This window comes from Colletotrichum fructicola (assembly GCF_000319635.2).
Source record: "Colletotrichum fructicola Nara gc5 chromosome Unknown KSG_Nara_v1_contig03, whole genome shotgun sequence".
NCBI lineage: Eukaryota > Fungi > Ascomycota > Sordariomycetes > Glomerellales > Glomerellaceae > Colletotrichum > Colletotrichum fructicola.
In genome coordinates, this window is record NW_027094053.1 from 3,474,288 (window position 1) to 3,487,645 (window position 13,358).

Here is a 13,358-nt window from a genome sequence, read left to right on the forward strand (position 1 = left end):
TGAAGCCTGAGGGGGATCAAGCTCAGACTTGCATTGAACCTCGGCAGATGCTGCACAATGCCTTTTCTGTGAGGCCTGCTGTATCCGACGTGTGTTGGCTTATTAACAATGACTACATACCCCAAAAAATCTGCTGAGTTCCAGGTTTGAAGCTGTTGTCCCGCATGCCAGTGCGTCTACCCCACGTCGATCGCTCATGTTCGATACGTACCGCAGGATAGTGGATGTTGGCGAACGGCTGCTGTTCATGTATGTCTCGAAAACATACTACACCACCAATAGGGAACTAAAGGTGAAGCCTGAATAAGTCTCTTCTACCCTGAACGCTCTAGGTAGTCGTTCAGGCAGAGGTCCAGAACACAGGTAAGCGACATTATCAAGATGACCACAGGCGGTGCTTGAGCGTTGTGTAGGATTCAAGCTCATGTTCGATCTGCTTTCAGCCCTGGAAGACTTCAATGACAAAGTCTCCCGGTAGTAAACATACTGTTCTGGATGAGTATGTTATTGATCTCTTATCTCTTACCCGTACTATCCATCAACGGTAAACCTTGCCATTGATGAATTTCCCCGAGGAAATCATCGAGAAAATAAAATTACTCGACTCCACTTCCCTCCTAACATCGGAGTCGCCCGACACGACGGCAACCGTTATCCAACAAGATAAGAAGCAATGGCGGGCTACAAGTACCCAAACACCAGTTCATCCGAAAAGTTTTGAAGATCGCCGGTCAAGTCCCTCTCGACGCGCCCGGTGAGACTATCACGAGATGCTCGCCTCAACGTTGCAAATCGCCCTCAGCGCGCTCCTGGTGCAGCCGGCCCTGGCAGCCCGCAAAAACCTCATTATCGACACTGACATTTTTAGTGACTGCGAGTCAGATCCCACTCCTAACGGTCTCACTGAAAAATCATTCCTGACATCGCGACAGTGACACCGGCGCGCTCCTCATCGCCGCCACCTCCCCGGAGGTCAACCTGCTCGGCGTGAACGTGAACTACCCCTCTTCCTACTCCGTGACCGCCACCTCCGCCATCCTCGCGCACTACAACCACTCCGCCGTGCCCATCGGCGCCCGGCGCCCGCTCACAAACGAGAGCTTCTTCGACACCTTCGCCTACGACCTCGGCGAGTACGCCAGCAAGATCTCCTACCACTACTCCGGCGGATCCCTGCCCTTCGGCGCCGCCGAGGACGCCTGGGACGCCGTCGCGCTGTATCGCAAGCTCCTCGCCGAGGCGGACGCGCCCGTGACCATCGCCTCCATCGGCTTCTTCGAGAACCTCTCGGGCCTGCTCAACTCTACCGCGGACCGCTACTCGAACCTCACCGGCCCGCAGCTGATCGCGGCCAAGGTCGAGCAGCTAGTGGTGATGGGCGGCGGGTACCCCTCCGGCCGCGAGTTCAACTTCTTCGGGGACAATCCGGCGGCGACGTCGCATGTGGTGAACAACTGGAAGGGGCGCGTGGTGTTCTGCGGGACGGAGGTCGGGTCGGTGGTGCTGTCCGGCGCGAAGCTGCTGGCGGAGGGCCCGGCGACGGATCCGGTGCGGCAGGCGTATGTGTACTACAACTTCTACCGGCCGAGGGAGTCGTGGGACCCGCTTACGGTGGTGTATGCGATCCAGGGCCTGGGTGACTTGTTTGAGTACGGGAATGAGTTTGGGTACAACCACGTCTTTACCAATGGGTCAAATGAGTGGGTGTATGACGAGAGTGTCACGGATCAGTTCTGGTTGAAGCTGAAGGTTGATAATGTCACCGCGGCTGATGCGCTGGATAAGCTGTATCTTGCGGGAGCTTTGTCGGCGACCAACGCAACTCAGATCTGAGCAGCTTGTCTGCAGTGGCAACAGCGTAATGTGTATTCTGGGGTTCACCGTCACCTATGAGGACGGATATTCCGTCTCATGTAGAGAACTGATGGACAGCTTATCTCGTCAATTGAGAATCGATGAACTCATCTGGACTGAACAATTCCCAAGCATTCACATGTCCACCAAAGCGAGAACGAGATACACGACAATGCAGGGGACCTCACTCATGCAAACAAAACACGCCGATCAGCAAATAAGCTTACTATTCCAGCCCGGAGATAGCAGCCCCTCGCGCCAACCGGGCATTCTCTCCCCTAAACGCCAAGATCACGCAGCCATTCGAGCGCATGCAGCGCCAGGGTTCTCCAAAATACCACCTTCCATCTTCTACCCCCGTCCCCCGTGAGTCCGATGATGCCACCCGCGCAGCGGCCGCTGCAACAATCCCATCGAATGCAGCCATCGCGGACGTGATTGCCCTGATATTGCTGCGCAAGATTTCGCCTGTAATGAGCATTTTTGCTTATCTTGCTCAATTGCTCTCAAGCCGACTCGTATTGCCCCGGATCGAGGTCGCTTCGTCCATCCGAGATGTCGAGATTGGGATGGATTGGTGGGTCTACGGCGGCATGGCGATAGTGCTTGATGCAACCTCAGAAGCCAAGACGGGCATCGCAGCATGTTCGGTGGTGTAAGCTGGAAGTTATAAAGGGGTCGGCAGATGCACGTACAATGCGATCAAGGCCCTGATCTGCAAGGCTCTTAGGTCTGAAGTCGGCGAAGAAAATCGATTGAAATGGTTGCCTGGAAAGCCTCCGTCGCGGCATTGGCCGGCGTCGCGACTCTCGTCTCGGCTTCTTCGAAGAGGGACGAGGTTGCGCCTACGATTGGGAAGACTACAGTCCCAGGCGCATTCATCCTCGAACTTGCCGATGATCAGGTTAGTTGATCTAGGGTTTCCGCAAACATGATATTAACACCTGTCCAGGATGCCGCCAGTCTAATGACAAAGCTTGAGTCGGAAGCAGGCCTCGCCAAAGTATCACAGCGCTTGTCTCTCAACTCCAAGATCTTCAAGGGCGTCTCCGTCAATGTCGAGAACGCCAACGACGAGACGGCTGCGAAGATTGCCAGCCTGGCGCAGGTCAAGCAACTCTGGTCTGTGCCCCTGATCTCTGTGCCCAAGCTCGACATCACCTGGACTGGAAAGGACAAGTCGACCACCTCAAAGTACAAGCGCCAGGCCAACTCGACCGATACCTGGCCGCCTCATGTCATGACCCAGGTTGACAAGCTCCGTGCTAAGGGGTACACCGGCCAAGGTCTCAAGATCGGCATCGTCGACACTGGAATTGACTACACCCACCCGGCCCTAGGCGGCTGTTTCGGGCCTGGTTGTCTGGTAGAGTACGGCGAGGACATCGTTGGTGACTCGTATGACGGCACGAATACCCCGGTACCAGACGATGACCCGTTTGAGAACTGCCTGGGCCACGGCACCCATGTTGCCGGCATCATTGCGGCGATGGAGAATCCCATGGGCTTCACTGGTGCTAGCCCCGATGTCAAGTTGGGCATGTACCGAACCTTTGCATGCAACGGCCAGACGACGGGTGATGTCCTCATGGCCGGCGTCATCAAGGCTTTTGAGGATGGCTCGGATATCATCACCGGCTCCATTGGCGGACCAAGCGGATGGGCCGGTGAGGCGTTTGCCCTTACTGTCGCGAGGATCGTGGATGCCGGCGTTCCTTGCACTTTTGCAGCAGGCAACGAGGTCGGTGGCACCGAGGGTCTGTTTGGAATCAGCACGCCGAGCACCGGCGATGGAGTCATCTCCGTCTCTTCATACCAGAGCCAAGGTGCGGACAGCCCCGGAACGGTGTCCGCTTACACGAGCTGGGGCCCAACCTTCGAGCTTACTCTCGCTCCGAGCTTCGGTGCGCCCGGGGCTGGTATTCTATCGACTTGGCCGGTGGCCCTTGGAGAATATGCCGAAGCGTCTGGAACATCGATGGCGACGCCTCTTGTAGCTAGCATTGTCGCCCTGGTCTCCCAGGTAAGCCGTTGAAAACACGATAACAGGCATCAATACAACTTAGCTGACACCAATAGGCACGAGGAACAAGAGACCCCGACTTGATCAAGCGTCTCCTCGCATCCACCGCAAAACCGAGCCTCTCCCAAAACTACGGTGTCCCCAACATTGATGCCGGACTCGGCCCCGTCCCGCAACAAGGCGCCGGCATGGTCCAAGCCTACGACGCAGCCTACGCTACATCCGTCGTCAACGTCGCCGGCCTTTCCTTCAACGACACCGACAATCTCGTCTCCGAGGCCTCTTTCACGGTCACCAACGTCGGCGACACGCCCGCCACGTACAACGTCTCCCACGTCCCGGCTCTGACGGCGATCACGCTGTCTGACATCTACCGCAGCAGCTCCCCGGACTTGGAGACTGTCTTCGCCAGTCTGACCTTTGAGCCGTCCTCGTTCACCCTCGAGCCGAATGCCACAGGTGAAATTCGTATTAGTGTAGTTCCTCCCCAGGGCCTCAACGCTGCTTCCCTGCCTATATACTCCGGCTGGGTCGCCCTTAACGGCACCAACGCCAACGGCGACATCGCGCTGTCTGTGCCGTACATCGGTGCCGCGGGCTCCATGAAGAACGTCACTGTCCTTGCTTCCAATCGTATTTGGCTCAGCCGCAGCGACGACCCGCTCGGGTCTGAGGTCGCAGCCAACACCACCTTCCAATTTGCTACCCCCGCGGAGCATCCCGACTGGGCGCAGCCTCTGCTCAACACGACGGATCTGGTCTTGCCGGTTGGTGCGCTGCCTGATCAGTTTGTCTGGCTGGTCATGGGCAGCGCCGAGGTCCGCATGGAGATTGTACCGCTGGAGGAGAACCCGGACGCGAAGGACAACGGGCTTAGGGTCATCACGCTGGGCAATGTCGCGGGGTACCCCGTGACATATCGCAGACCCATCGGTTGGACGAGCCCGTGGGACGGTACGTTGGCTGACGGGTCTTGGATTCCGGCTGGATGGTACCGCCTTAGCATCTTTGCGCTGAAGATCGCGGCGGACAGGACTGTGCCTGAGGGCTGGGACCGGTATGACTCTCCCGAATTCTTCGTTCGGTATGTAGATACGTAGAGACCTGTCAACGGCGTCTGAGGACGCTAAAATTCGTGGACATGAAGGTCTTGTATTATAATGAGATCAAATGGATAAACATTATCAGCCACTCAAGGCTTCACCGAGCCCGATCCGTATATTGTCTTGTAGAACTGGTTCGTTTCAATCTCCTCCATTCCGATGCCTTGCAATGCAATCTTCTTGACGTAAGCAGGATCGAAGTTCTGGTTGAGGTACTCGATGATCATCGACAGACCGGCTCCCGCTCCGCCTGCGGTCCAGAGCTCGCCCTTGCCTTCACCATCGTACTCCTTCTCCTCGACAACCCATCTTTGGTCAAGCCACTCGGTGTCGGGGTGTACCTGCCTCGCAAACGCCAAGAACTCCCGGTTGACTGTCGCCTTCTTTCCCTTCAGCACGCCTGCACTGGCCAACCACGGCGAGCCGATGCAGGTTGTCATCCAGACGCGGGTCTTGACAAAAGCCTCCTTCATAAAGCGGTCGGCTTGAGGTGGTCTATGGGAGGGGAGAGGTCCGCCGATGAGGACAAGATCAAGGTCGCGCGGGCAGTCGTCGTAGGTGATGTTTGGGACAAACTTGAGGCCTGGTGTCATCTCGGCGGGTTCCAGGGTGGAGGAAATGAAGTAGAACTTGATCTCTGGCGCGAGCCCCTCGAAAGGAGCGAAGCCTGGGTCGAAAGCCTTGACCTTGTCGTAGTACTCGAGCGAGATGTTGCCAAACAGGTCGATGCCCATGATGTCGCTCAGCTGAACGGCTTCGAGCATTACTCCAATGCGGAGAGACTTCTTATCGCCAAGCTTTGTCGCCATTTTTAATCTTGCGGGTCGCAGTTGGTTGTAGGTTCAGGGGAAGCGTCGTTAGTCGGACTGGTCAGATCTGATGAAGATGGATTTGTCTGTTGCCGAGTCTTTGAGCGAGGTGCGGATCGCGACCATTTATACTTTGTATGCAAAGGGCCCGAAATAGGCATGTCGTCGTCTCCTGCAAGGACCGGGTCCCTCTGGATACAGCTGCCTTTTGCAGTCTTTTGCAGTTGTTTGCCTTACTCAGCGCCGTCACGGGACCTCAAACGCGGAGGGTCGCGACGGTCTCCAGCGGCTCCAACGCGGCCCCTTGCGCTAAACGGTTCATCGTCCGATGCGTCGCTTGCAAACTCCACAAAGAGCCGAGAGGGAGCGGGAAGTCTAGCTGAAAGAGAGTGGAAGTTTGCTGGACGGTAGTGGAGATGGAGTCCGGGAGACAGAGAAATGGGGCATTGGTGGAACCTCGACCGCGCCGATCGACGATTTAGATCCGATGGATGTCGGATGTTAGGCTGTCGCTCTTTATCCGGAGCGGGGACTGTTGGTCGGACCGTCGGAGATGATGCCCGCTCGGCTTTTGGCTGCATCCTCCGCAACACAATCACAAGAGCGCGGTCATTGTTCATCAGCCAGTCGGGGTTTGTCGGGGGCTGTCGGGGGTTGAGGGTGATGATCGGCTCCGGTGCCAACTCGCAGAATCGGAGCCGAGACGCTGGAGGCCTGCAACAACAGTTGATATTGAAGAATCAGTTTGCGACCGCCTGGAGATGTTGCTGACTTTACTTACGACGGGTTACAAGGAGACGTGATTGCTTTCTGTGTCTCTCGTTTTTGTGTGAAGGTGAAGTTTGGAAGGGGAGGAAGATGCAGCACCAGTCAATAGTGGGAAGGAACAGAAGCAACGGGGTCCTGCTCTTTCCTCACTTGCAACTCAACTCACGAGAGGCAGGAGCTGCCTCCCATGGAGCGGAAGATGCTCAACTGCTCTTGCCCAAGTAGGTCGTCTGCACCATGACGACACTTTTGACTGCCAAACTATTCCAACCCTTTCCTCCCGTTCTCAACAAAGTGTCGTCGTCGGCTGTCCCTTTCCAAGACGCGGATCAGTCATTCGATTCTTTCAATACATCTATTGTCCATCTCAACAATCTTGCAATCCCATCAAGACACGGTCCTGGCCCTTTCGATCCACCGCCATGAACGAGGCAGAGCCGAGTCCACGAGAATATGCCCGTAAGGAAGGCCTGTTCATCAGCGCGAACAGGCACATCTCGAACCGGACGAAAGCCATCTTTGACCAGCTGCAGAAGTCGCCCTACTTTCCGATTACTGCCACCATCGAAGATGCAGCCGACCTCTCTGCACTGGCCATCCCTGATCCGGTCTTTCCTCCAGAGACCGACTTCCAGACGGGGAAGCTCGACAATGCGGTGACCAAGATCATCGGGATCGATGACGAGGCCGACATGATGAAGCTGGCTCTGGAAGCAAGCTATCCTCAGCGTCGATTTGCGACGGCAGTGAGCAAGATGGAGCTCCCGTCTCTCCGATCCGACCCGAGACACGACTCCAAAGCCTGCAGCAAGACCATCTCTGAGGCGAAGCTGCATGATTTCTTCCGCCGACCAAACCCCCTCGTCATGGAGCCTGTTGATGAGGATAAGGACGAAGGCCTTGCGCTGCCCAAATCTGCTCGGCATTTCCATGATCAGCTCGCTAGAGGAGCCGAGCCCGAAGAAATCGACTATACCGAAGAGGACCTGACGTACGTGGCCGAAGCTGTGTATCAAGAGTGGACGAACAAAGATCTTGAAGACTTGATCTTCCTCGAGATGTCTAAGCGGGTGGGTTGACGCGTGCCATCGAGGAAGAGAATCCGCTAATATCACATGTAGGACCGAGTCCAATCCATAACGCCTCCTCTGATGCCACCGCCACTTGCCTCGGAGCCGGGAGAGGAACTCATACCGACCAGCGAGGCTTGTATACTAGAGCCATTGTCCGATCCCGACAGTCTCATTGAGTATGACTTGGACACAGCTGGTAAACTGATGGATGAGATGACCATGGAAACGATCCAACCTGAGGTGGACGTGACGGAGATGATTGGGTTTCCATCCGACCCCCGGTTTCTGGATACTTTTCCATCTCCCCAGCCCACCCAGGATCTGAAGATGGGGGTGCCCATCTTGTGCAAGCCTGAACAGCCTCCATCGGCCAGTCAAGACAAAGCCTCTTGCCGAGCGCTTCTGAACACAGTTCCATGCCTGGGGCCCAAAGATGAAGACGTTGAAAGCGATTCTATGAAGGAGGCAGACGCCAAGTTTGAAAAAAACTTCAGCCTGTTACTCGAAGACAAGACCGCAGAATTGACGAGGATGGCAGAGCCAGAGCAGATTCATGTTGCTGATGCCATTGCCAGATTCCAGCCCCCGGCCGTCGACTTCAGTATCCCAGAGCCACAATGGTCTGGGGTTCCTGCCAAAGGGGCGTCTGAGATGTTCCGTCGGATCTGCCTCGAATTTGATGGTCAAAGGAAGGCGCCAACTTGGCCCAAGATGCGGTCTGAGAACACCGAGTTGAAGTGGCAACCCTTCAACGCGTCGTTGGGCTCTGTCAATTTGAAAGAGACAGTTGGCGACGACCGTGTTCTCCAGCAAATTTTCGATTGCCGCGGCGCCCGTCTACCCACCAGCGCCGACTACGTCCGTAGGGAGTCAGGGCTGAAGATCCTTCGCGAAGACGACGACGAGGAGCTGCCTATGCCCTATTACGAGGACGACGAGGATCTTTTCGAAAACGGCACCGCCATCGACTTATTGAGTGTCATCAAAAAGCGCAAGTTGGCAGAGCTTGTTGGCGGACATGATGCTGAGCTTGAATCTCCCACTGTTGAGCACAAGTTTCGCCGCACTACCAAACGTCGAAATGCAACGAAAGACAGCAGCGGATGCTTGCTCTTGGGCGAGAACGAGCCCAATGCTACAAGCAAACTCCTGGACAATCACTTGCTGCTACATCCCTCAAACAAGTCCCGCTCGGAGACGATGAGCCACTTATTTCCAACACCAGACCGAAGTACCAGCTCACCGATGACGAGAGCAAGGAACCCGGAGAATTCACTGAAACTTCCCACCTCCCAGCCTGAACGGCAATTTCCACGTACAGTTGCCCCTCTCCCTCCTGTTCTTACCATAGAGGGCACAACCCATATCGTTATTTCCACCACCCTTCCCCGAAATATCATGGCCGCAATCGACAGCCTTCCAGGCATAGAAACTATCGACCGAGACTTCTCCCGATACAACAACACCATCTGGTCACCAAACAGCGCTCAACTATCGACAGCAATATCTCCGCTCTTCTTTGAAGCCGACATTATACCATCTCCAGCAACTGGCATCATCATTACCACCATACTCCAAGTTGGCCAGAAGGCGCCATTGAACTCCGGACGACAGCTGTCAAAGCTTCGTGAACGCGTGACCAAAGTCGCACCACGCTACCAGCGGCTCATCATCATGGTATCGGAAAGCAGCAGTGAAGAATATGTTGGGCGGCTTGGGAAGAGCAATGTTGATTCTTACAACTCCTTCGTCGGGTTCGCATCTGGCGTTGGCATCTCCACCAATTGCGTCATCAGAGTCATCTACGTTGGAGGCGGTCCCAAGACCCTTGAGACATGGACGTGCGCCCTGGTATCAACATACGTCAAGGAGAATATCGCAACCGCACGGTCCATGCTGATGATGGATGAGACCGAGTGGGAGGTATTCTTTCGACACGTGGGACTGAACATCTACGCGGCACAGCTCATCATCTCCTTGTTCAGAGGATGTTTTGGGCCCCAAGAAAAAGAACCACTCGTACGATTCTTCAGGATGCCTGCCGCGCAAAAGGCACAGGTCTTTGGGCGATACCTGGGAGAGAGAGGACACGACGTGTTGAACAGAGTCAGTGCGCGTCTGGAATACGACAGCACGCCCTCCCGGAAGCCGACGAACCCATCTGCGGCTGTTGCAGCGCCGTTCGGACGAATTTGAGTAGGAGTGGTCGCCGCGTGCGTGCGGACGTGCGCGCTCGCATCACGTTGCAGACACGACCTGCTGGCTCGGGCGGAAAGGTATCAAGGTTCTTTTCAACCTACTTTCCTCATGTGATCTAGATCGGACTTCATGTCCACATTTTTCTTTCTTGGGGCGATTTTGAGACGCGAGACGCGTTTGCAGTTTCTTCGGGGAGGGGCCGACTGTGTCTGTGAGTCGTTTATCTCTCTTGGAATGCCGAAAGAAGGTGCATGCAGATGCAGGTAGATGCAAGTCTAAAATTTGAGTGCTATTGAAGAATAAACAATCAAGAAAGTATTCATCCGATAACAAGGCTAATGGAGTTTTCCCCCTTTCGCACACAAACTGCCGCATCGCCAGGCTCCGGCCAGCCTCGGCCCTTGTGGTTATGCTTCCCTTTCTATGCATTATAACACCGAAAACGCCATTGAGATCATCTGGCTTTTATATGTAATATTATACAGGCTTATGATTTTGTAAAGAAAAGGTCGAATTGAAACATTATGTACGTGATGTTGTGTAATGCGCGCTCTTTAAGTGAAAAATGTCATCAATCTATTGGGCGGTGGGAGGGATGATGTTGCCGGCGTCGAGCGCCTGGACGGCCTGGGGCGACTTGAGGATGCCGTTCATGAACTTGTCAAGCTCGGACTGGTCGGGCATCTGGAAGTCGGCGCCCTTGAAGGGGGGCAGGACCTTGGTGCACTCGGTGAGATCGTTCATGTTGGGAACGCCGAGGAGGGACATGCGGACGTATTCGGAGGAGTAGGCCTGGGAGGTGTTAGAGATGGGGATACAAGAGGGATGAGGGGGGAGATGCGTACCTGGTTCCATGCCATTTGACCACGACGGCCGGCGCCAAACGCCTTCCAGGTGTCGATGACCTTGGGGTCCTGGGAGATGCTGACGTCGGAGGGAATCTTGAAGACGGCGGGCGGGGTCCTGGGGTTCAGGGTCTGGCCGTAGAAGGCGACGTCCCAGACGCCGGGGGTGGTGTCCTGCGGGGCGCCGGCTCTGCTGGGATCGACGAAGCGCTGCTGGGAGGTGGTGTGCGCGCCGAGCAGGGCGACGAGGCCGTCGGGGGTGAAGGACTTCTGGGCGAACATCTTGAACAGAGCGTCGGACTTCTGGAAGGGGGAAGGCAGCAGGTTCGGCGGGGAGGCCTTGGTGGTGTCCTTGCGGCCGACGAAGGTGCGGACGCGAGGGCCGAGGGGGCAGGCGACAGTGGCGACGTTGGCGGCGAACTGGATCATGTCGGCCATGGAGACGCCGTACTTCTTGTACTTGTCGAACCAGCCCTGCATGGTGTCGCAGATCTCCTCGAGGCCCTTGTTGTCGTCGCGAGTGTGGCACTCGTTGGCGAGAATGATGGAGCCGTCGGCGCCGGTACCACCCGAGGTCTTGGACCAGGAGGAGGCGTCGTGGAAGCCGAGACGGACGGAGGCGCGGGCGACGCTGTTGCAGCGGCCTGCGTTGCCGACCATCTGCTTGACCATGTCGTCTGCGATGAACTTCCAGATGCAGCACTTGTCTGCCTTGCACTCGGCCGAGTTCTTCTTGCCGGGGGCCTCGTAGGTGGAAGCCTGGTCCTGGCCGCTGGACTGGAGGGTCAAGATGGCCTTGATCTCGCGGCCCGTCTTGGTGAGCTTAGCATCGGGAAGAGTAGCGAGGTCTCCAATCAGTTCGGTGGAACCGCCGCCGCCGCCGGACTGGCGGTTCTGGAGGCGGGCCTCCTCCCTGATCTGCTCCATGTTCATGCCGGGGTGGGCAACGGCGACGCCGGCCAGGAGGGCGGTGATGAAAGACGCGGTCTTCATGATTGCTAGACTTGAGAAAATCAAGAACAACAAGAACAAGAAAAGGGGATTGATAAACGACTGTGACGAATCGAACACCCCGCCCGAAGGTCAGGACTGCAGAGGCTAGAAGCGAAAGATGCCGAAGCTGAAAGCGAGAGATGGGTGCTGGCCTGCAAAAAGGTTCATGATATTGGCTGGCATCGTCGGTTGTATTTATGGGATATAAGGTGTGTTAGAGATTGTTCGATGAGGCTTCTTTCTTTAGCTTCCGGCTCGCGGATTGCCGGCCGCTTGGATGCAGTAATCTCAAGTCAGACTCCTGACGTGGGGAGGTGCAGGTAGAGCAGCTGCACAGTTGAGTCGCCAGAGTCCGTCCATGTATCACATCGCCGAGACGTGCGTTGAGTTGAGGATCAAAGCATTTCCTCGTTATGTGACACTAGAGAAGTCTTCTCGCTTTCGGCCGGAAGTCGAAACTTGTTAGTCCGTCGAGATGATTGGCACAAATCGGTTTCCCCAGGCCAAGGAATATCAAGTTTGCACCGTCGATACGGCACATACCGCAACATGGCCGCGCTATTGAGCTTGTTTCGTTTGTGGCGCCAGACATAGCATGAAGACCTTGTTTGTGCAGCGGCAAATCCCACGACGATCAGAATTGGGCCTTATCCGCTCTCAGCCAAGGGTGCAGCCGATCACGACCGACTGGAGAAGGAATATGCACGGCCAAAATGGGCAAGTCGGTGCAAAGTACCAACGGGGAGCTGCCGATTACACAGCGGGCGGAGAGGAAGGGTTCGAGATGGTGGTCTTCTCATCCGAATTCCGAATTGCTGGGCTGAGACCGCAGCATGGGGGCTGCTAGTCAGGAACAAACGTGTCCAGATTGGGAAATAGTTTAATTGGTTAAGGAACGCTTGGTCGCGGCGCCGTTCAAGTCAGACACGCTGGCGGGGTTGTTTGAGTGCTTCGGGGAGGGTCTGTGTTCAGGGCTCGCCAAGATGGGGAATCGTGATGGAAACCGAGGGTAAGGAGATTGATGAGAATGTTTGCTGCAAGGTAAGCTGACGTTGTGGTTGCTCAGTCAATCCGTCGGCCATCGGTCTTTCGGCGATGACGACACAGGATCGTCTTCTCTAGGATTGGGCTGATGTTCACCGTTCGGCTGATGGAATGTCTGCATGGCCAATAATACGATGGCATGTGAAGCCTATTTCTCGGCCTCGCCATGCGTGGAATCGTGATGTTCGTGAGATGAACTCGGGTATGCAAGGCAGAGGCAGCCTGTGAATCGCGTCCGACTATTGAGCCGGAAGGCCGCCGACCACCCCTCGGACCTCTTCTCCCACAACACGGCCTGAGCCAGTTTCGACTCCCAGCTCTTGTCCTCTGGAATTTCATCTGATGCACCGGGCAAAATAGAACCCGTGTGGCTGGGCAGTCTGGACAATGGAGAACTTCGGATGAGCTGAGAATAGTCGCCTCGAAAGCCGCCCATTGGTGTTCTTGTATCTGCAGGTCGTCGTGATCGTTGATTGAACGACCTGCAGGTTCGCCAGAGGAGGCATTTGCATCCGTATCCGGCCTGCTAGTGTGGGAGTGCTGCTACAGGAAGAGGAGGCAATCTGAGTTATTCGTGGATCTTGGCTTCAAGCCACCCGAAAGCACCGTTGAGCGATCCCACCTGTTCGGGCGAGCCAGCATCCAGT

At 55.9% G+C, this 13,358-nt stretch overlaps 5 protein-coding genes across 5 annotated transcripts; 3 read left to right on the plus strand and 2 right to left on the minus strand.

The window, feature by feature from the left end:
• Positions 1-770: 770 nt before the first annotated feature.
• Positions 771-1,833, plus strand: rihA (Pyrimidine-specific ribonucleoside hydrolase RihA; the record flags this gene model as incomplete). Its single annotated transcript, XM_032024577.1, has 2 exons — positions 771-877; positions 933-1,833. 2 exons carry the CDS (start codon positions 771-773, stop codon positions 1,831-1,833), a joined length of 1,008 nt encoding a protein of 335 aa, XP_031878743.1.
• A 781-nt stretch (positions 1,834-2,614) lies between these two features.
• Positions 2,615-4,977, plus strand: apr-3 (Subtilisin DY; the record flags this gene model as incomplete). The annotated part of the gene is made up of 3 exons (XM_032024580.1): positions 2,615-2,758; positions 2,807-3,877; positions 3,934-4,977. 3 exons carry the CDS (start codon positions 2,615-2,617, stop codon positions 4,975-4,977), a joined length of 2,259 nt encoding a protein of 752 aa, XP_031878718.1.
• A 92-nt stretch (positions 4,978-5,069) lies between these two features.
• On the minus strand, positions 5,070-5,789 carry inhA-4 (Isonitrile hydratase; the record flags this gene model as incomplete). Its single annotated transcript, XM_032024582.1, has 1 exon — positions 5,070-5,789. The coding sequence occupies one exon, from the start codon at positions 5,787-5,789 to the stop codon at positions 5,070-5,072; it is 720 nt and encodes a 239-aa protein (XP_031878722.1).
• Positions 5,790-6,979: 1,190 nt separating this feature from the next.
• CGGC5_v005771 (uncharacterized protein) lies at positions 6,980-9,826 on the plus strand (the record flags this gene model as incomplete). The annotated part of the gene is made up of 2 exons (XM_032024583.1): positions 6,980-7,627; positions 7,679-9,826. The coding sequence occupies 2 exons, from the start codon at positions 6,980-6,982 to the stop codon at positions 9,824-9,826; spliced, it is 2,796 nt and encodes a 931-aa protein (XP_031878720.1).
• A 579-nt stretch (positions 9,827-10,405) lies between these two features.
• Positions 10,406-11,667, minus strand: vpl2-1 (Versatile peroxidase VPL2; the record flags this gene model as incomplete). Its single annotated transcript, XM_032024584.1, has 2 exons — positions 10,406-10,621; positions 10,675-11,667. 2 exons carry the CDS (start codon positions 11,665-11,667, stop codon positions 10,406-10,408), a joined length of 1,209 nt encoding a protein of 402 aa, XP_031878724.1.
• Between the last annotated feature and the right edge of the window lie 1,691 nt (positions 11,668-13,358).